The sequence below is a fragment of the Symphodus melops genome (genome assembly GCF_947650265.1).
Source record: "Symphodus melops genome assembly, chromosome: 2".
Classification (NCBI taxonomy): Eukaryota; Metazoa; Chordata; class Actinopteri; order Labriformes; family Labridae; genus Symphodus; species Symphodus melops.
The window spans coordinates 11,029,894-11,053,573 of NC_136692.1; the positions used below are offsets into that span (position 1 = coordinate 11,029,894).

At 40.7% G+C, this 23,680-nt stretch overlaps 1 protein-coding gene across 9 annotated transcripts in view; it reads right to left on the minus strand.

Moving 5' to 3' along the window:
- Nucleotides 1–23,680, minus strand: part of lrba (LPS-responsive vesicle trafficking, beach and anchor containing) — a 179,920-nt gene that overhangs the window by 42,575 nt on the left and 113,665 nt on the right. For all 9 annotated transcript variants that reach the window (XM_079338037.1, XM_079338044.1, XM_079338043.1 and 6 more), the window contains 5 exons: nucleotides 9,609–9,726; nucleotides 9,266–9,368; nucleotides 7,372–7,487; nucleotides 7,151–7,263; nucleotides 1,419–1,559 (listed from right to left, as the gene is read on the minus strand). In XM_079338037.1, coding sequence (XP_079194163.1) covers nucleotides 1,419–1,559; nucleotides 7,151–7,263; nucleotides 7,372–7,487; nucleotides 9,266–9,368; nucleotides 9,609–9,726 — 591 coding nt within the window. The remainder of the gene's footprint in view (nucleotides 1–1,418; nucleotides 1,560–7,150; nucleotides 7,264–7,371; nucleotides 7,488–9,265; nucleotides 9,369–9,608; nucleotides 9,727–23,680) is intronic.

Below are 23,680 nucleotides of genomic sequence, written 5' to 3' on the forward strand. Positions count from 1 at the left end.
GCTCTTCATCTAAGCTCAGGATTCCCATGTTTTAATAGGCACCACCTCTTGTAAATACATCACATTGTTGTTCAATAGAAAACATACAATGAAGCTTCTGTTGCAGTTTAATAGATTTTATGCAAAAATGATCCTTACACACACTCAAATACACTGGCAGCCAAAATGAACAAGTGAAATAACAATAATCCCAGTGAGCTTGTAAAGCCAATACACTCGTGCTACTGATGCATTTCTAATCATGTATAATCTTGTTAGGTTGGATCAATAGCTGTCTCTCTGGTGCTATGGCTCCCAAGTGACATGGACACAATATGCTGGGCCACAGCTTCAAACTACTACTGTAGAAGGCTAATTAAGTTCAGCCTGGAATGACGTAAGCCTTATTTGTTTAATAAAAAAAAAAAAAGGACACAGAAAAAGTAAAAGTGAGGTTAACCACACTGTATCGCTATCTGCCATCAAAACAACACAACCGAATTAAGTGAAATGTAATATCTCATAAATAAACAAGAAACTAACAGAAATACTCCAACATGTTTAGTGCAGACAGTTTTCAGTAAGTCTCGTTTGATATTTAAGTGGGGGTTTCTGGTAAAGTGGCTTTAGAATAAGCCGGCTAATGATGTGCAGGGATCAATGAGGTTACTCTACTGGGACTCACTTGAGACAGTGAGCTACTGGGACAATAACAGGAGAAAACTGCACATTGGAGAAACTTAGTAACCCTCCTCTCCCTCGAGTGCAGTATAGAAAGATTGATGGCATCCATTCAACAAAGGTGCCATAAGAGAGCAATCCAGTGCACAGTGTACACCGCAGATACTCTTAAAAAACTACAAATACATCTCAGGAAACACTAGGCATTCTTTAATGAGTGTACATGTTTGGTTTGCTTAACATTTTTTTTAAAGCAAACATTTCATTGCACTTTTTCTTCTGTTCTTTTTTTGTATGGCAACAAGATAGTGTCAAATAGACGATATGCAATAATAAAAGAAGAAGATGCATGTGATGCAATATTCAACATACATATATAGACTTGTAATTTAATGTTTTTTTTATGTTTCTTAGAAGCAGAGGCCTGATTAAAAATTAATGAGTAACAATATGAAACAAAAAGGAAAACAATAAGAGTCTGTTTGAAAATTCAGTGGAAGTTGCACATTGCTGTGCATGCTATACATTTACAGCTCAGTGAAAGTTTAGCCTGTTTACAGCTTATGTATGAGCTGTACGGTCTATTCATTAAACATGAATTTTAATGCACACCCATATGCGTACATTTTATTATTTAGATTCACATAGTTTGTATTTTTACATCCCTGCAATAAAAGTAAAGATTAACTACATTGCACAAGATTCTCCATATACAGTTATTGTGAAATGATGCGTCGTTAATTATTCATTGCACTTACGATACGCAGAAGCCACATCAGAGTGAAGCTGGAGGTGGAGTAGTGGGTGCCATAGTGAAACTTGGGCACCTGATCGTCCTCCCAGGACTCATACCGGTCTGAGAAGAATGCTGCCCTCTTGGGGTTCAGAGCACCGATGGGCTGGGGAGAAATGTGTTTTAAAACATGTTATCAGATGTGTTACTTTAAAAAAAGAAAAAAAGGAATAGATATGGATCTTCATGAAAACAGAGACACAAACAAGAAATGGCAAACAGAAGGGCGCAATAGAAAAGGGGAAACGTATTAATTTTCCCTTGAACACATCCACGGACCACTCTGTGCAGGATAACATTTGCAAAAGCAAAAGAGCTGCTGGTAACCTTTGTGCAATCTCAAATGAATATTGGATGATGTTTCCCTTCAGACAGAGATCAATCCTTCCCCACAGAGTGCTTTTTAGAGGCTGTGAAACGGAGCCCCTGCAGCTGTAGTCTGTCAGAGAAAACTAATGTGCTCCAATGAAAGACTGCCTACTAGGAATATCAATAGCACGGCTGCAGGTTCCTTTAATTTCTACTTTTATTAATCTGTAACTAATACACCGGTCACCAGGCCTTTTTGTAGTCTAGAAAGAATGGTTAAGTTGCATTAATTTTCCATCACTCTACAGAACCAATAACCCTGCGCTGCTTGGCTATCATTTAAATACTCATTTATAGAAATCACTTTCAGGCTGGTTCAATTTTTATTGGTCAGCTGCTGGTCGTGCTTTATTCCCTCAAACTCTCCTTCATCTCTCTCTCTCTCTCTCTTACACACACACATACACACACACAGTGGATCAATAGTAATGGAATGATGGCCTTTTGAGGATGAGGGGCTAGTAGGGCGTGGATCAATTGGATCTCTTTCATATCATAGGGTGCCTGTCACAGAAAGAAACATTGTGGGCCAGGCATTGATATTGATCTGGGCGATGGCTACTGTGTTGTGTGGGTGTAATGGGGCATGCTCGTGAGCATGCAGTGGGAGGGATGCACACAGGATTCCTGCTTTTTTTTTTATTTTCCGGATTACTATGTGCATACCTGTTCTGTTATTAGTAAATACTTCTTTATATAGTGCGCAGATTTATTTAGCAAAACGCCTTGTGCCACCGTGCTGTGTAGCCGTGCAACAACAGTGATACACTGTGGGCTTCCTCAGGGCCACTGGGGGGGTGGGTGAGTACACAGAGTGAATTATACATCAAGCCCATTGGTCTGATTTATGGCCCTAATAACAGTAGGCTCATTAAAAAAAGAAAAGGGAGAGGAGGCATATAAAATAAAAAAAAAGACTGAAAGTGCCACAGTGACAGAGAGAGAGGGAGAATTGTGTGCGTGTGTGTGTGTGTGTGTGGGGGGGGGGCAGGGGGGTGTTGGTTTGTGTGAACCTGACATTGTTTACTGCTGTAAATTACTGTGGGGCTGGCGCTCGCTGCTTACAGTAGCTACAACACAGCGGCAATGACGGCGCCGTACATCAGAGCAAAGAGTGCTGATAGAACGCCTGCTGCTGCCCCGCCACAGATTGGCCTAATATGTCGTGGCAAAGAAACGCGCTCCGATGAGGACTCAGATAAATGAACCAATCTCGTCGTTTTAATTAAACTAGAGAGTTAGCGAAAGGAAGGAGAAGAAGAAGAAGAAGAAGATGTGGTTGTGCTTGGCAGAGGTAAACATCGGATAATTACTCTTGGATTTACTTCTAATCAGTGCTTCATCAACACGGGAGGAGGCGCTGCTAAAGAGCTATTAAAGCTATTGTGAGAAAAATATCACAAGACTAATAGTTCGTGCAACTAAGGGGAGACATGTTTGACATCATTCAACATCAAACGTGTGTTTTAAAATGTTGAATTAACACAAATAAATGTAGGCATATTAAAAAAACAAGTCCCTTTACTCAAACGTCAAGTCTCCACGTTTCAGATGAATATTCAATGCGTTGTTTGAAATAATCCATAATACTTCCTGTACGTGCTTCAATATGTAAACTTGGTAGCCCCCCAAATTGTCCTCATGTTGAACACTTGATAAACATTCTAAACATGTGTATGTGTACACAGAGGAAACACACACTTCAAGGGAAAACAGGGATTTGTTCCTTAGAACTATTAAACAAAGATTATAGAATGTTTCTCGGATTTGGAAACAATAATGGGTCACCAGTGATGAACCTTAATGGCTTACTGACGATTTGTGCATCACTTGGGCTTTGAGTCGTAAATCAAAAGAGCCTTTTGAGCAGAGTGTTTATGTATAATGTCCTATTTAAACAGTGAAAATGGTTTGGCTGGCCTGGGGGATAAACATATGGGGCGCGTATGGTGAAATCAATACACCATTAGCTGATGTGGCTGTGAGTGGTGGGTTATAACACATAGGTAGAGGGAATGGCCAATAAATCCTCACTATTCCTGTTGCTATGTAAATGTAGAAGACCTAATCTGTGGTGGAGAGGTTAACAAGTCTTTTAATTGTCTGATGTACCGTACATTAAAGCTGTGTAACAACAACAACAGTGCCCGTGCCTCTTTTTGTTTTAGAGGATCTGTAAGACTCATCTCACAGGTTTATATGAGCAAAACAAGCGCATTGCTTTGGGGATATGTATGTGGTAGGGAGAGTTACAACACTTGCAGTCTCTCCGAGTGTGTGCTTATCGTGACTACAATGTTATCTCGGGGGTCGGCGCTTGATGTCAGGTTGAGGTTAGAGTTTATGATAAGAAAGTCCCCGGGGTCAGAATCGCTCGGGCGGCGGGGGGAACATAAATTCTGTGTGGCCTCTGTTGTCCTAAGGGATGATGACAGTGTGTGACACGCATACACGCGCCGTCCATGGACAATTCGGCTTTTCAATGTCACTCGGAGGCTTCTCAGATGACCTGTTTCTATAACAGACAGCCACCAACGTGACATAAAAAGGGGGGGGGGTGTGGATGGTGAGAAATAGAGGCAGAAAGAGAGTAAAGTGAAACAATGATGGGGAAACAAAGCAGGGGTATGGGAATGATTCAGACGTGGAAAAGCAACGATAACTAAACTAGAGGGTCAGAAAACATTCCGATGCAAATGAAAGGAAACACGAATGATTGCAGGTGCAGGGTTGGTGGGGGTGGGGGTTGATTTGGGGGGGCTTTGCTTGCCCTTTTCCAGACACTGCAGTCTGCCACGCTCCAGTGGTCATACACTGATATCGCACATGTGTCAACAACATGAATAAAACAGATGTAATAAAGATTGGCCTAGCTCTCTCCCTCTCGCTCTGCTGCTTTTCTGCTCGGAGGAAGAAAAAAAAAAAAAAAGCAAAAAGAAGTGCAAGGACAGCAAATGATGATGTTCTTCTTTTCTCTCCCCGGCTCTTCCTTTTTATGCTCTTAGATTGTCTTTCTGTTTCTCCTCCTTTCACTCATCTGCCGTTCATTCACTCGGTCCCTGGGGCAGTGAGGGTTGACTGAGCACAGACGCTGAGCTGTCCAAACTCCAAGGCAGTGCAGAGGAGAAGAGCAGGAGGCAGAAACAAGCAAAGTAACCAGAGAATGGCTGCATGTTTGTGTGTGTGTGTGTGTGTGTGTGTGTTTGTGTGTGTTTGTGTGTGTGTGTGTGTGTGTGTGTGTGTGTGTGTGTGTGTGTGTGTGTGTGTTTGTGTGTGTGTTTGTGTGTGTGAGTTTGTGTGTGTGTGTGTGTGTGTGTGTGTGTGCGTGCGTGCGTGCGTGAGTTTGTGTGTGTTTGTGGGGCAAGTCCAACTGTCACATTTCAGCCTACTGGGCAACATGAAGCCAGAAAAACAGAGGAATTATGCAGCTTCATGCAGCGGGGAGAGCTACTCTGGGAGGGATAAAAACAGAGGACGGAGTCACAGAGGAGCAGATGGGAAGTGAAAGCAGGACTGGGCAGAACCTCCGGGACAAGGTGTTGACTGTTGGGGTGTTTGAATCTGTATGACAGGGAGCTGTGAGGGGCGGAAGTGTGAGTGGATGGCCCATGTGTTTGGAGGAAATGTACATGGCTAGTAAAGATGTTTTTTTTCTCTTTCCTCTCTGTTTCAAATGTTAATGAATGTTTGACGAACGGCTCAGACAAACAATCTGAAACAGCCTAATTAAAAGTCAACATAATTTCAATGGAATCTGGTGAATGTGTCATTCCCACCGCTCACCAACTGAAGACTCTCCTGTAACCTCTGGACTTGACGCGTAATGAACAGAACAAATGAGAGTCTAACATGAGTCTAACATGGAGGCATCTCTTTTGAACCACACCAGCTGAAGAGGACACAACACCAGTGGAGCGTATGTAATTGTCTCTGTTTTTTTGTGCACCAGCTCGGCACCTTAAGTAGTCAACAACATAACCAAGCTTCCATTGCTGCCTGTTTCCAGAGCTTGTGAAAGTAAAAAATAAAAAGTTTACTGGAAACAAGTGGCTGGCCATTAAGGTATATCCACGGCCACCAAAGAATACATTTTTGAACCTATAAATAATATCGAGAGAGGATTTAGGCCTGCAGAGAACTGATGTCATGTAGAAACCCAGGCTTGTGATTTTGCGGCTTAAAGTATCATGATGCCAACGTTCATCTGATCAGGCAGCAAGAGGAAGGATGAAATGATCATGTTTTTCAATGACTCATCCAAAACTACAGCAACCCACCAACACGAAACTATCTGATTGAAATGAAACAAAAAAAACAATGTTATCTTTGGTTTGACCCCAACCTGACTGTTATATCATCCATTCTGGGTCACTATAGGTAAGTCGCTGCACTTAACCCTTACTAACATTGGGATGCTTCCAAGACCAAAACAAATGTTCTCAAGTTTTACTCTACAAAAACATTTCCTCCAACATACCACCTCCATTAACCCATGCCTTATGTTTCCATTACTGATTTATTCAGCCGTTTTCTGTTCCAGCAGCTAAACAGTCACTCCATCATCTCACTCTCAAACTAATCCTCTGTCCTCCCACCTCAGCACTGCATTACACACAACTGATGCTCAGTCCAGCTCAAACTTATTCCAGTATTTTTCTCTCTCTGTGTATGAGTGGAAAAGACAGGGAGTGCATGCAGGTAAATAATTACACGTCGACTTACAACATGGGGGAGAGTCTTTTAAGCAGTTTCAGCTGTGTGAGTGTGTATTTATGTGCAAGAGAGCATCTCAGAGCAGGTTGCATTGTTTTAATGGAAGCCCAATGACTTGAGGCCTGGAGCTACCAGGGAGTGTTACATCACTTCCTGGAGTGTTTCAGAAGGTCAATCTTGAAAGAATTCAGTAATAGCAGCTAAAGCAGACAATGAGAGTCACTAACAAATCACCCGTGACGCAAGTGAGCTGCCATTTAAGGAAATCTATCACATCATTACTCAAACATCAGATATCTGCAAAGTCATGAAACCACTGAATTTGGACAAAATGTGCCAAAATATTCTAGGTTTGGAAAACAAACATTACCATGCAAAAATGTAATGTAAAAAACAAACTAATTCACTGTAATTATTTTTTAACTTTGGAGTAATTCTGAATCTTCTAAGACCCAAACAGCAACAGTTCAGAGTAAATAAGCATCAGCTGCCTACGCCACACAAATACTTTTTTCACTCGACTCTCTGACTTTAGAGTTACAAAAAAAAGACCAGTTAAAAAAGTTAAAGGGTGATTTCGCTGAGGAGGTGGAGGATACTTTTAATGTGTCCTACCTTGGACAGATCTCTGAAGTTGCTTGGCAGAGTGAGGTCAAGTTCCTCTGAGTCATAGTTGGTGATCACCCAGGGGAAGACCGGGTACTGGTTAAGGTCATTAAATGTACGACCTAGTGGAAGGAGACATAGTGGGTGAATAAGACGTAATGGTATCGAGGACTAAACAGCTTTAAAACATGATTTCTAAAAGAGTGGAACGTTCTGCTATAAAAACACACCAGAGATGGTGTTGAGGAACATGAGGTACTCAAAGTTGGATATCTCCCGCCGTTGCCAGCGCTGGGTCATGTTGGAGGCCTTGAACAGCTGCTTTGGTGTGGCCAAAGAGATACGTCTAGAGGAAAGAGGAAGTACAAAAAAACAATTTGTAACTGTTACTTTGCCAGGAAAAACACAGTAAAAGCTGTGAAGACAAAAAGTCGATCAGAACATCAAAACACAGCAGTTTGTAGGCTGAGAAAATTCATTTTGTTTAATTAGACTTTCACGATACAGATGCCATTCTGTGAAGAATGTACTCAACTTACAGTCCTGCTAATTAGGAAGACAAATTCCAAATTAATTTGGTTGTATATTTGCGTGCATGTGAGCTTACACGTACAGAGCCCAGAGCTTGATGTTTGAAGTGGGACAAAACAAATGACCCTCAATCCAATTAAAACAAAGGGAAATGATGGAATTAATCACTGTCAGGGTGTGAGATTATGGTCATTAGGCTTAGCAGAAGTGGAAAATACGACTTTCATAATCACAAGACTCACCGGTTTTTAAACTCTTCATGCAGACAAACAACAATGTGTAGCTAATTTTAATATATAAAAATACAATCAGGCTCGATCACATTATTCAAAGTTAAATAAAATTAGAGAAGAAAAGGCAAAACATGTAATGAGAAAAACTGTGAAGTGTGTGTGTGTGTGTGTGTGTGTGTGTGTGTGTGTGTGTGTGTGTGTGTGTGTGTGTGTCCTTACCCTATATACAGGCTTGATTAATTAATCAATCAACAAAAAAGAAACGCACTTACATCCTCTCACCCCAGCAGCCCTACATTTCCTGGATGCACCTTCTCACACTGAATTGATTGAAAGTGTTCACTGTTGCTACGTGAAGAATATTTTGGTTTCCTGATGTTGAGAAAATATTTCCCAAAGACATTAAATCTTCCCGTCGAACACGTTGCCTCCCCAAAATATCCACGCATCTCAACAGACATCAACTGTTTCACAATATTACATTTAAAACTGAATCCGATTCCTACTGTTTATGGAAAGTTCACGACTCCTTATCATTTCTTTGAATTTTGTTAAAACTCTTCAGTCTTGATGAATTTTTGCATGAAATGTTTGTACTCTCAAAAAAAGTTGCCTAAACAGTTTAAAAATGTAATGTACTGCGTAACCTGAAGTTAATACGTTTAACATAATAAATGCATATTTCACTCAAAGCCCTGGAAAAACACTTTTTACAAGTTTTTAATTCTTCCGTTTGTTTTTTTAAGGTTATTCAAGATTTTTGGAGGAGATTTTACACAAGCTTTAGTCAACCTTTTCAGGACAAGATTACATTTTCTCTACATTGGAAGTCATTTGAGGCAATTTAGAGATTTTTACCATTACATATTGTCAACTATAATCGGCCTATGACACCTATACCCTAAATGTATGTAAAAACACCCAATTCTGTGACTGTCACAATATTAAATAAAAACAGGCCATAAAAGACACATTGAACACGCGTGCCAGCAGAATGGATTGGCTTCGGCCCTGCCCTGAGACAGAGTAGACATGGTGTGAGGAGGAGGAGGAGGAGGAGAGGGTGTGCCCTGCAGGCTTACAAGCAGCTATTTGCCTCACACTGCTGGAAATAAATAAATGAACTGGGCCATGTTTGTGTGAAGCCAATTATGTTTGGGCAAGGCTAGAGAAAAGTGGGAGGGATGGACAGACCAGTGACCAAAGCCCTGTGTGCATATGACAGCAAAGGGGTGGGGGGGAGGTTAGTTTGGAGGTCTAGGGTGTGAAAAGAACGGGACTGTTAATGTTTTCATACGCAAAATATTATGCAGTATGTTTTTCTGAAAAGGAGTTACTTGGTGCTTTTTTTGTGTCTCACCTGGTCTGTGGAAGACCAAAGTTCGTGCCCACCCCAACACGAGGAAGACTGTGGACCACTTTCTTGACCGTGGCTGCATCTGGGAAGTTGAGCATGACTGCAGCTAAAGAGAGGGAGAGAAAATGCATTATTATGTCAACTATCATATTTATATGACTTATTATTACACAAACGAGAAAAAAAATAAATCCCCACACTGCCACTCAACTCTTAACAAGCATGACTCCCCTGGATGTTTCATAAAGGAAAACACCCCAAAAAAAACTGTGCATGTGTATCAATCAGGGTTAAAATAAATAGGTGAAATGGTGACACATGGTGTGGTTAACAGAAGCTGTCGTACTTCGGTTGGCCATGAAGATTTCCAGAGCGGTGTTCTGCAGGAGGTAACGTCTGGAAAAGACGGCACGGATCTCGGTGAACAGCCATTTTCCATGAAGTCCCTCTGTATAGGCTAGGATCTGGAAAACAGGAAAGGACAGGGAAAGGGGAGAGAGAGTAGAGGGTGTGAATTAAATAGGAATATGCAAATCGGATAAGGAAAGGAAAAATATTAAAGAGAAAGAATAGATCAGGGGAAAACAGAGCGAAAGAAGGTGCGGGGAGGAGGAGCAGACAGTAGAGCCCAGTTTGTTCATTTTTCACAATGTCGGCCCGAACAGCACGATTAATGTGTAATATTGATCAGCCTCAATGAAAAAGGAATTCCTTTAGGAAGAGAATGGGCCCTATTTAGCGAGAGGTAGAACAGGACATGTTCAGTTCACTAAAGGATAATCCATATTACAGCACACAGCTGACAAGGAATATCTGAAAATAATCATATTTAGAAGAAACAAGTAAATCATGTTTTGATTTTCTAACACAATCTGCTTTAATAAGACAAGGGCAATGTTAAGAGACATTTTCCTCATTCGGTGAAAATAGACGAGAGAATCCTTTTCTGCATGTCCATGGAGGTATCCGTCTCAAAGGTTAAACTGTTAAATTAGACCAGTCTGAGATTGAGAAGGTTTCTATAAACTGATCTCAATCAGTCTCTCCTGTTGAGGCAAATTGTTTGTAATAGCTGCCATGTGCCTGACAGACCCACATGCTTTGCCCCGTCCTTGCGCCTTATACTCCTACTAATCCAGCGTTTAGATTTGCTGCTAACCTACTTAGCACCGCTTTGTTAACCAGGCTTCTATTTCAACCTCTGCTTGTACCTTCAGAAGTGTCATCTGACAGGGGGCGTATGGGGATATGGCGGAAAGGTAAAAGGGATGCTTTTGGGTTGTCACAGCATGGTTCAGAGGCTGAGTTATTAATCAAAAATATTCAAATGTCAGCTAGCAAGCTAGGTCTTGTGTTAAAGGAGCTCATTAAAAGCAGGGGACAGCAGAGGGGACCAGCTGAGGTCTTTGGCAACCAGCTGAGGACAGTCTCCTCCCTCGCTGTCTCCATGAGGAATAAGACCTGCCTGCATCGCAGACTCACTTCAAAGTCTCTGGAGTTCAATTAAATGTGGATTAGAGGCTTGGAGAAGCTGCCTGGTGCTGCATCCACCAGCCTCCTGTCTTCCTTATCAGGAGCTCAAAGATGACTATACCAGTCACATCAACGTTTAGCCAATGCCATGATTGGAGAAAAAAAAAAAACTGTTTTATACGCAGAGACATTTTTTATAGTATTTGTGGGATGGTTAAGCAAATGTGTTTATTTAAAATAATAACAAAACAGCAAAAAAAAATTACATTGTTCTTACACATTAAATAATGTGTTATAATAGTAATAATTACATGTTGAAAGAGGGGTCACAGTGGGCTGGGAGCACATTGTGTAAGCCTTTGTATCATGCTCAGCTATCTGCTGTTCTTGTTTGCAATCCTATACTAAAAACAGTCAACCATTGTCAGAAGCTTGCTTCTTGGTTTGACCATGGTGGTGTATCAACGGTCTAAGTCGACAACTGTCAAGAAAAAAATGAAGCAGATTCACAGCATTTTTAACCTCTTCGTCTGGAGTCTTTTGAGCTTCAATGAGAAGAATGGTGCAGTATTTAGATGAAGGTACACAGTCTCAAAATAAAACTCAACTCAATAAATTCATTTTGGTTGGTCAAGCTCACCGAAAGGCTTGTACAGTATCTTAGCTTTTTTTGAATATAGGCGGCAAGTCAGTCATCAAAAATCCTCAATTCTGAAGTGTGACAGCTGAAATTAATATATGTGCATTTTCTTCATACATCTTTGTATGAAGAAATCTGTTTTTGGAGTAAAACTATTCTTTATATCGATTCTCGTCCGGTGATAAAAAAGAGAGTGTTAGGTTTCCATGTTTAAGTTTGAGGTTGTTAGGTTTTTTTTAATTTTAAAGAAATTGTATACACTACTTTCTAGTTGTATATTTGTACCTAAAAACAGTGATATTGTTGAGCACAGCTTCTCATCAGCAGTCTTGTTACAAGTCAAGGCATCAGATAAGCATGTCAACAGGACATGGATGACATGGACAAACACTTGAACACTTTTCCTTCATAAATAAAACGCATTACTGTCCTTCTTTCATGCACAAAATAAAAATCTCGTTTTTAGGTGTATGGTGAGTGAATGCTTGAAGCATAACCTTTAACCTTAGAAAAGGGAGACATTGACTCATTTCATCCCCCGGGAGGACACTCGTGAAGCTCCTGATGGGTGTCAACATGATGCTCGGGCTTCAACTGATAGAGTTGCAGTCTGTGGTTCCACAGATAGATGTGACAGAGGCCGAGGCAGCTCGATATCATATATTTCCCCTGGACCGATGAATCTCCTGGAACGCTGTAAATAGCACTCCCTTTTCCTGAGATCATTGTCCCTATCTGTGGCGCCCTTTTCCCTTGCAGATGAAAAAGCTGAGTGGGTGACAGGGTGCAAGACAAACTACCCGCGCTGTAATGCTCCTGCTGCTTTGACCACGTCTGGACAAATTACAACAGCGAGGAGGTTATTGTCCGAGCTGGAATTATTGCTGCAACAACTTCCTCTGTGATAAATAGTGATTGTAGAGCTGGATCAGTCAAGCTGAAGGAGATGAAAATGCTACAAAGGCAACAGCAGAATTAAAAAAAAAAAGAGAGAAGGTTTTGGATTGGATTTGAAATTTACTATCTGAGAAAAGGGTTATTCAGTTTAAAAATGGTAAAAATAAATAGTCAATGTCTGAAGGTAATAGCAGGATGGCTGCTTCCATAAAGGGAAAATGGATCATGCGCTTGTACGTCAACATGATTGGTTGAGTATAAAGCACAATTTTATTGATGTGTCATTTCAACTGGAACATTATCCATGGATTCAGGTCTGCTGCGTCCTGAGATCAATTTCAAAGCGTCACGCGGGAGGACACAGCCAAACAGAAAACAAAGGAACCGGTCTTGATTGCAACGCTCTCTCTCCCTCCATCTCTGCTCTCTCCTCTTTCGACCTGTTTGTGCGCCTGGCGCTGCTGCTCATTTCTGAGGCACTGTCGTTTGTCTTTGTCAGATGCCCAAAAGACTGCGGAATGAAGAGGGACACATGAAGAGGGGCCGAGTGACTGCGGGCGAGGGTGTGTGAACGCACACACATGGAAAAAACTGTCAGTGCTGAATCTGGAAGAGAGCCTTTGCCAGTGAACCTTTTCCATCACCAGCTCCTTCACCAACACAGCCTCCTTTACCTTTTAAAAAACATGGCTAAAGTCAAGTGAGGGAACGTGGTGATACAGCTGAAATTTAATTGAAATTTGACTTTGGAGAGAGTGAGTGGAGTAACAGACCAACTATCAGCAGTGTGGTTAAAGATAGATGAGCCTCTCAACTGGCTTCGCTATTGCCAGACTGAGGGTGTGTGTGTGTTTTTGGGCTGATAAGACCGTCGAGTTGAAGGCAAAGAAGCCTCTGCCAATTCCTAATAATCCTTATTTGTCATAAAATGTGAAGAAAAGTCTCATTCTAGCACCATCAGAGTTGTTTTGGAGAAGAAAAAAAGCCGTTAAATATTACCCGTAAACAGTCTTTGATAACTGGTGTATGCATATTTGCACGTTGGGTTTAATGTGCCGTGCATCCTTGAAGGAAAATGAGGTGATTGAAGTTCAATTTGTTGCCTGTTATTAAGCATTTCCGCATGGCTGCCTTGGTTAAAGGATAATGGATGAGGGATTTATTATTACCTTTTGGTCAAATGAAGTGGTGTTGGAGATAAGGTGATGAAATTAATGAGCGGGAGGAAGAGAGGTGATCCATCAACATCAAAAATGGAGACGAGGGACAAGCGGTATTGGGAGAACTTGACAGAATTCATAAAGAAGAAAAAAAAACCTGTGGACAAAAGTGCATGTAGAGCTGCTTCCTTCTTTTTTTCCCGTTTGGAAGAACCTGCTAACCTTTTACCACTCCATGTGTTACAAAATGACTTAACAACCAAACAACGCAATACAATGGAGGTCGCAGATTTCACTCTGATTACTACAGAGGAATCTCATTTTACTTATTTAATGATCCCCAAAAAATAAAAAATGTATAGCTACATCAGCGTTATGCGTTTTTTGTTACTGACTGTTACTTGAGTCTGTGGTCAGTCAAGTGAGAGAATTACAGCGTTTCAGCAGAGAAGGACGCTGAAAATGCTTTTTGTGCAGGAGCTAATGAGAAAGAAAGCACAGCCGAACACAAGCTGACATTTAAATTGCTTCTTGAGTTCTCTGTGTGCATCCACCTGGATACTACTACTCTAATAATTCTACTCTCTTGCTTAACTATTCCTTGGCCATATTCTTGTTCGTGTCCTACCCCTGTGCCTTAGCCCCACCACCCCCACCCACTGTTCCAACTCGGTAAACGAGGCCTTGTCACCCCCCATCAGTAAATGAGTTCATCGGACTAACGAGCAAGCAAAGGGCCCCGACACACTAACAAGGGTTTCTTGGCTGCCTGAGCCTCTGGACCAATCAGGACCCTCATCACCGTTGACACAAAGCCTCCCAGAGCCCTCTGGAGCCAATTAAGACAGATTTTGCTTTTGAGATTGACTGATAGCCTGAAAAATAAAGATAGGAGGAGGGAGGAAGAGGAACTGAGGAGACTACCAGAGAGATGGAGCAAAGGATTTTCATTTTAAACAGATTTCTTGTTTGAATTAAATGCTATTACAGGTAGAAGGTGAATGGTTGGGGAGTTTTGGGGGGGGGGGGTGAAATCATTCAACAGGAGTACAAAGCTCCCACACCATAATAACCTGGAATCACATGACATTGAGACAGAGCAGCCACATGACTCTACTTTCACCCACCAACAGTTCTCTTGTCTTTGTGGATCAGCAAGAGTGTGATATAACAAACGGGCTATAACAGCATCTCTGACTGGTCATGTGCTCCATGATTGTTCAACAAAGGGAATAGTTTAGCTATCACATACTACAATATATAAATGTATACTTGTGATATAACTGACTTTAGAGTGATGAAAAGTTAGGTCATCAAACCCAAATGAATGATTTTGAAAAAATAAGTTAAAAAAAAATCACTTTCTGGCCCAGAGTATGACAAGAAAACGGACTCTCTTTAAACCCTCTGAATTTTGAGGAGTCTTTTTATTTGTATTGATGAAAAGAGAGTCAATCAGTGATTTTAAAAGGTGTAGCTGGTCTTATTATGATAACTTTTAAAAAGAGCAAGCCTACCAGTTTCCATATGTTTGAGGGTCAATGTTCAAATGTAATTTGCTGTTAAGAAACCAATGAACATAAAAGACAAATTAAAATACACATATCTAACGATAAGCTGCCAACATGCATCACTGGTTATTACCTGAACTTATGTGTAAATAAGAGCAGGCAAAGCAGATCAAACACTGGATTCATTGTCAGCGGGCATCAAAATAAACTATTGGAGTCCTTCAATGATTGATAGGCACGATTGTTGTAAAATCATGTAACTAATTCAAGATGTAATCTGTGGTCACACAAAAAGCTCCATTTGCCTCGAGGGAAGTAAAACAAACTACAAGGTCAAGACAAACAAATACAACTAAGGAGCAGCGCTGGAGTGTGAGAGAATTAAAGCAAAATAAACAAGCCCAGCTTGCAGCAAGTGTTGGGTTATGAAGCCTGAAGGCTCAAAGTATTCAGTCCCAAACGTCACCCAGTCAGAGTTTGCACTCCCTAAAGAACATCCCTCTTTGAAAGGATCTTTGGGGCCACTTAGTCTGAATTTAGCCTAATAGGGATTAAACCCCTATTCTGGTCCTTTTCACTGTTTGCCAACAGGTTAGCCTTTTCTTCTTCCCTTTCCTTCACAGCTTATCCTTTTTGAAGTCGGAACAAAAAAAATGCTCCTATGTGGATTTAGGGAAATGCTGCAGTGGTCGCGGGGTTAATTGGAAAAGAATTGAAGACTTCAGTGCATTAACTCTTTAAACATTCAAGATATGACAATAGCTCCCTGGCTGAAACATTATAGAATACTACGGCCGCTGATGTTGGTTGTAGAGATAAATAAAGAGTGACTAAAAGGTTGAAAATATAACAAGTCATTAGCTCAGTATATAAGATGACCATGTTTTGGAAAATGATGTATAAGATAGTAATCTGGTATTTTTTTTTAATATTCAAGATCAGGGCTTCCTTTTTTTTTTAACTCATCAGCTTAGACTGGGGCCTCAAAGGGCTCAAAGTAGCTGAAAGGTGATGCGGAACAAAGGATGGATAAAGCTTCATAAGTGAAGGGAAGAGGGTCGTGAAATGCAGCTGACATCCACAAATGAAGAAGAACCTCTCTGCTGTCCTTGCTTGACTAGAACGCACATTTTAAACGTTTACCATTGCAGTTATACATTGAAATCGGATTTAAGTTTGATTGAAAAGTGTAGTCATGAAATGTTGCAATGCAGATTGTTCTTTACACAGTAAGAATTAACTCTACACACACTATCTAATTTGAAAATGATACCATAGTAACAAAACGATCAGATTTTTACATTTAATTTAAAATGACAACAAGTAACTAGCAACTAAGCACGAGTCCATTATAGCAATTGTTATCATCCTGTTAACTTTAGACTCAACTGTATGGGATTGAATTCATTACTTCATTGGCCGATCTCATCGGTAAACACTTACACATCAGGAAAAAGAGAGAAAAAGTATACATTCTTTTCACTGCTATTTAGAAAATCAAGTGGACAGCTTGCAAGCACAGGATCCATTTTTGACCCAATGCTAATGCCCCCCCCTGAACTCCTCTATAAGCCACCATGCCAAACATCAGACAGGCTAGGATCGCTGACCGACTCCTATCGCATTCTCCCCGCTTTTCTTCAATCTCTCATTTGGCCATTTAGTGATGGATAGGTCTTTTCTGGGGTTTGTGCAAAGCTTCGCTGGAGTAAATTCTTTCTTAATCCAGCTATTGTCACCAGCTTAAGTGGGTGCGGGGTGAAAAGTACACCCCTCATAGGGAATTCTGGCTTGGTTGTCCGAGCAAAAGATGAGGGAGAGAAGCGGACTTGTGCAAAGGAATGGAAGTGGAGACTTGGAGAATTTGAAGGTGACTCAATTGGGGCTACAGGTTTATCATTGACAAGCATTTGGAGTAGCAACTGTAGTGGAGTGAATTTAACTAACACGCACTATTAGCAAACATGTTTTGAAGTCAGTATAATATAAACTAAGTACTACAATATTTGGGAAGAAGTGCTGATAATAGATTATCAATCAGTCTTATCAATTTGTTCCTGCTTATGAGCTTTTTAAAGATAGACCAAAACTAATCACAGGTCTAGTGATTAAACGTCTGCAGTGAAGGCAGAATAAAAAGAACTGTTGAGCCTTAGTCATTAGACAAAGTCATTAGACTTTTGGTAAAAAAAAAAACAAAGCTGGCAAGATATGTCATTTGCACAACCAGCGAACACATAGGCATATGGAGTTATGAGTTGTCCAGCTAAAAAATACAAGTTCAAAATGTGCTTATTTTAGATCTTAGAAAAATCGGACGGGAAATATTATGCCTGGAAATTCTTAATGTTACATTATGTTGACCAAGTATCTCAATTTGTCTTTGATTCTGTAAGTATTAAGTGTGATAAAACATTGACAAGAGATGGGTGAACCAAAAGATGAAAGCTAGGAGCTAGAAAAAGCATGATAGTTGGCTGGTTCAAATGTTCAGTAGCCATGAGGAGAACTGTAGAGTTTAGGAAAATAAGCTACATCAACATGAAAAATGTCCTAATGATCCACAGGCAACTCAAATATTTTGGAGTTTTGACTTTTAAACTATGACTTGGACTCTGCACACATTTTTTATAATACATACTTTAAATAATATAAGTTAGTTGTTTAAAAATAGGAAGTGATTTAGAGAAGTATAAAATATCTGGGTACGAGAATATTTTGTTTCAACTACTATTGCATCGTTTCAACAGAGCACAAAAAAAGCTGAGTTGTGCTGATGTCTACTAGAAAAGAGTCTTGGATGAGTAAGTGATCTGCAAAATGTCCCCATGGATGTGCCATTTCTACCAGACTGGATGGGTCATTAACCATAGAGGCAATGAAAGCACCAGAACTCAGAAATGTAACAGTCGGCTCCAACAGCATGTGCATGTCTTTACACACATCTATGCTATCTGCTTCCCTTAACAAACAAACATCTAGTTTGAATAACCTGATTTATTTTAATGTGGGATTAACACTGATGCTTTCTTAAGCATTCTGTGATTACGAAATGAAGATCAAAGGCAGTTCAACATATGTTTACTTAAATTCAACACATATGGACCTGGTGTTATCATGTGAAATTCAGTGCCGACATTTCTGACAAAACAAGACCACATTTACAATTCCAATTTCTAATATGCGGGGCTGGACATCGATCTTTCAATGGGAGCTCGGTGTCTCTGACCTCGTCTGAATAACAGAAGCTTCTGTGAACAGCAGGTACACAGGTGCCGATTGTAATATCAGTAGCCTACCAGGCAGACTGGCATCCATAAACAGGCCAATCCATCAGGCTGTTGTGTTGCCTTTGACGCGTGTGTCAGAGGCAGATGAAGGGAATAAATGATGGAGAGAGGGGATCAATCAAAGGCAGGGAGGGGAGGCACCTGCCCCCTGACTGGCCCAGTCAAGCCCAGAGATGGAGCATGATGGAGGGGCTAGGCTCAGGTGCAAAGAGGGGGTGGCAGTTCTTTGTCTGGAGGTGCTTGGTTAAGTGTAGGTCGGGCAGGTCTCGGCCACAGTGGCGCGTGGTTTTGTTAGGTTCCAAAGTCAGGTCACAAACACGGATGGAGAGAAGTCGAGCATGTTTATTAGTGAAAAAAGATTGGGTGGTTGTTTGTGCACGTGTGTCTGAGGGAAGAGAGACATTAGTCATCATTAGGTGTCAAGATGACACCGTATCTAATGGCTCTTTATGTGATTACCAATGTGGCAATTGCCTTTCCTCAATCTGTCCTACCTGGTTACCACTAGGCTGCCGAGATTCACCAGGCTGCTTTGCACAAGAGTTTCAGTTTACATTTTGTGAAGGGAAAAGAAAAGTTGTGCAAGAAGTGAAGCTGTCTGATTAGATGTGTTCATTATAGAATAAATTGATGAGCATAATTCACTGAATAATTTTTGAACAAGACCAAAAGTCTATAGGCATGCTATGGGCTCTTTGAGACTGTCCTTAGCCATTATACGTAGATATACTTGCTAGTAAGTAATCCTAAACCCAGAACAAGTATAAACATGCACTTACTGGTTGCCCCAAATGAATATTCATGGGTTCACTAAAGTCAGAGGAAATAATCTTCAGGGGACTTAAAAACATCTAATTCATGAAGTGTAGTGTGTGAGATGTTATTGTGATTCATCAAATAGCTTTCTAAATATTTCCCCCCAAAACATAACTATGGCCCACGGATACGAGACCACCATTGTGAGACAGATTCATCCTCTGCTGACCAGACAGGATTTCTTCGCAACTCAAACAAAAGTTTAGTTATTCAAATGTCCAAAGTTGTGGTCCAAACACGTTTCAGACCACCAACTTCACGTTCCTTACGGCCTTTATGTATTAACATCTTCAAACAATGAAACCAACTCCATCTGGAATTCTGAATTCTCCCACACCATATGACTTTCTCCATCACTCTTGAGTACTCTACATCTGGCCAGGTGAGTACTGACCTCACCCCGACAGATGATACTCCTGAAGAGAAATATGATAGTCTAAAGTACAACCAATGATGTGGTAGGACACTAAAAAATAAAAGCAAATAATGGAAGACAATAGTTATTTTTGAGGAAGGCAGAGAGACAGTTGAGAATAATTAACTGCTCTTATGGGGAGCAGAATACCACTTCAGTAAGCTTTAAAACCTTTATTCAGCTTTATCTACACTAATTAGCTTGTATCACTTGTAATCGTTTGCACATGTCTTAATGACAGGCGGCTCCTGAAGCTTGGGATTAGGTCTTGACATTAGCACTAAGGCAAAACGAGAGGATCAGTATGATAATAATTGCAGTTCTTGATGGCTGGATGAGCCAAAGTGGGCCATGAGGGAAAGATACTCGAGATTAAACTGACCCTGGACAAAGAAAATATGAAAAAACGAAATGGCTGCTGTGATGAAAGCAAGTCTGCCTTTGGTAAGGAAACGCTTCACGTCTTCCAAAGTGCTGTAATTACTGTAAAGGGAAAACAAGGAGGGTCAGACAGTGAACAAGTGTAAGGAAGAGAAAGAAGGTCATCTAAACCCATCACTCTGCAAGTTGGTGTCATGGTGTGGCTGAGCGATTTATTGACCATCCCAGGATGCACTCTGTCAGAGCGCACGAGCTGATGGAACAGCATGCAGGAGAGACAGAGGGAGGGAACGAGGCCAATATGAATGAGTGAGCGAGGAGATCTGTTTCCTTGGGCTCATTGATAATGACATACCTGCTTGGGCTGTCCGTTAGTCCTATAGCACACACTACTTAGACTCTAACTGAAAAATCAATAGCCTCCTCTCTCAGAGACCTCTTGCTGCCATGGCTCTTCATGATTGGCAGCTGCAGCCGAAGGTCGTCCCTGGCGACCATGAGAGTTTGGCTGAGTGAGCAGGGTGGAGGGACGAGGGGGGAGGGGTTTGCAGTCCCAGCAGTTTGACACTTTAGGGAGAGCTTAACGATTTGGGACCGGTGGCTACATAACACCAGGGTGGTTTTCTATGACTGAGTGACCATCCATTCAGCCACTCCAGCTAACCCCGAGGAGCCGTCACCACCCCACTAATTAGAGTAACCAATGTGCTCTCAATGGGGGTTTATTATTGCATAAGCCAAAGTTGGACACTGACCTTTAGTAAATATTAACTGGTATTCTTTCCAGAAATGGAGTTTTACTCTTTGGAAAGTAGAAGCCGCTCACTTGAACTTTTTGGTAACAAAGTGTGGGTAACATTGGGATTCACAATAAGTAACAAACTGTTTATCCCTTAATTGGGTAACTTTTTTATAGTAATGTGAAGAAATATATAATGTTATTGTAAGTATAGTCATTTTAAAGTGGACATATTATAAAAAAACTCAATTTTAGTGTTTTTGAACATTAAACACAAAACTTGAAATAAAGCCATCCAGTCCTTTGGTCTGCCTAAGTCTTACAACGCAGAAATGCTCTGTTTCATTAACTTGTGACATCACAAGTTGGCCTGTGATGTCCCCTGGCATCTCCACCCACCGGCTACAACCCCAGCCTAAAGTAAAACTTTTGCTCAGGTCCTCCATTTTTATTCTCGCTACAGAGGAGTGATGTCTACAGGGAATATTCAAGGGGGTCTCATTGCATGTAAAGAGACGCGCACTAAAACATTGCGTTTCGAGAGAGCTGACTTATACAGGGTCACAAACTTCCTCTGTTGCTTGATTCATGTTACATTTTGACCAAGGCAAAACACAGATATTCATTTAAAATTCACGGGACTGTTTGAAAAGGTGGAAAGGGGGTATAATATGTCCACTTTAATATATATATATATATAATTATCATCATTATCATTATTTATTTATTTATTTTTATTTTGGGGGGGGGGGTGTCTCTCATGTATAAATTGTTAGATACAATGATCAGCCAACATCAATGAAAAAACTCAGTAATTCTCTGCCAGATGATAGGTTACATTTATGATCAACATCTGCAAAGAATGATATTTAATAGTCACATCAACCTTCATACTCTACATAGTCATCAAAACCCCTCTGCAATGACCTTGATTACAGCAGGTATGGTTATAAGATTCATGTTTTGCCACTATGAACTAATCCATCATCAGATAGATATCCACGGTTAAATTTAGGGGATAGCAGACTACTGCTGGGACTCAGCAATAGTCCGAAATACACACAGATTGCAATGACGTAAGAGCAGGCTAGTCCAACAAGATTTTTGCTTGTATTTCATTTGACCAATCAGCTTTAAGTGGGGTGAATTTCACTTCCTCATTCATGCAATATTAGTAGTCTCCAGGAGTGGCTCTGCAACAATAACTCCACATACAATATTGATGGCTTGTGTCTAAACACAGAGAGGGTGCTTCTAAACAGAGTCACACACGCAAACACACACACAAACACACATCTGCTCTGTGACTTCATCAGTTGTGCTCTATGCCAAGCAGATGCAGAGGCCTGCCAGGCAATTAGTTGCCTGCGATGATTTTCTTTGAACTCTCTACGGAGGGAGCAGCTGGGAACATCCGGTTTTCAGGAGACTGCAACTAAATGTGTGAAAAAAGAGCACCACAAATGTACTCACTGAGCTCTATAGTGTCCCAGTGTTGGTAAGTGTGCCCATGTGTCTTTGGGCAGTGAGCCACTTTTCCTGCAAATATCACGTGTGCAGAGAAAATAAAAGTCAGAAAAAGAGCAGCACCTAAAAATCCAAAGCTTTGACATCCCCCCTCTCTTATCACTTGGAATTACCAAGCACTCTAACTCATAGTAGACAGGGGGAGTATCTCATTGAATTTTAAAAACGTTTTTATGCTGTCATATGTCTTAAAATGTAGCCATAAAGTATACTCCAAGGACTAGGCCACATAGGGTTAGAAAAAAAACATACAGAACCAGTTTAAAATCTAGATTAAAAGTTGCTCATGTAGAGAACCCAGACTGAAATAATGATCACAAATGCATTCAGTTTTACAGCAGTCGTAAAGCATACCCTCTCAAGGGGAATTGAAATATTTAAAGACAATGCTTTTGAGATAATTTTTCTATTTAAAACTTTTTTTTTTAAGGAGAAGTGTTAAGCCACCTGGGGGTAATCAACATAATCAAGTAGGGGAGGAGAGGGAAAAGAAAGGCGCTAAAGATAGAGGAAGGAAGGAAAATGAGGGGAAAGCAGAGGGGTTACTCATCAGCTGGCAGAGATTTGCAGAGGCATGGACACTGTTTTTGTGCTGGTGAGAGGATCACTGTGGAGTCGTCACACAGGCTCAGATCAAAGAGCTTCTCTGACAGGCCCCTGATCTTTTCTGCAGTCAATATAAACCAGGGGGGAACCCTTTAGGGAACTACAGATAATTCAGGATGTTTCAGGAGATAAAGGGCATAAAGAGGCAACAAGAAAGGATGAATGAGTGAAAGACAATCAAGTTGCTTTTGTCAATAGATATATATTTCCATAAGGTAGAAGGAGAAACATTTCACAGAAGTGGGTTTGGACATGAAAAAAGTTTTGGGGATTGCTCTTAGAGTTGCTCCCAGCTGTCTCAGGCTGCTAATCTAATCCTAATGCTGTTTATCACAATCTTGCTCATGAAATGTGGTAATCGTTCAGACTGTAGATGGGTTAAATATATTGTATTCATTGTACAGTTTATTCTACAATGCAATAGAATAAATTATGTATCAGAACACGTTTTAAGAAGTGGTCTTACTGGAGTCATTTTTACATATTTCATTAAGCTACAGTTAGCATGTCTTTCATAATATTTGGACACTTGCTCTCCAAGTAGTGTCGATTAATCTCCCTCGAGCTGTGAGCCTGATAATACACAGCCATCCTGGAATCAAACAGCCAGACGTTTTTCTCATTTATGTCCATATTTTCTTAACTCCAAACACGGGCATACCTTGAGCTCCCCTTACAGAGAAGCAACGCTGAATCTCACTTTAATATTTCTGTTGATTTTCACAATCAATCAAAGTTGCAGAGTCAACTTGTTATTCCAGAGTTTATTCTAATAGTGCAGAAGTTCAGGGAAGAATATCCAAAATGTGTGTTCATTTTACTGCTTGTGCATCAAATACAGATGTTGTGACATCCCATAACAGAAATAGCAATTTCTGCAAATATTTTCCCCTGCAGTGATTTCTCTAACTGAGGATGTTCAGTCTGAAACAAACCCCCTCCACACAGAGTTAAGTTAAAATA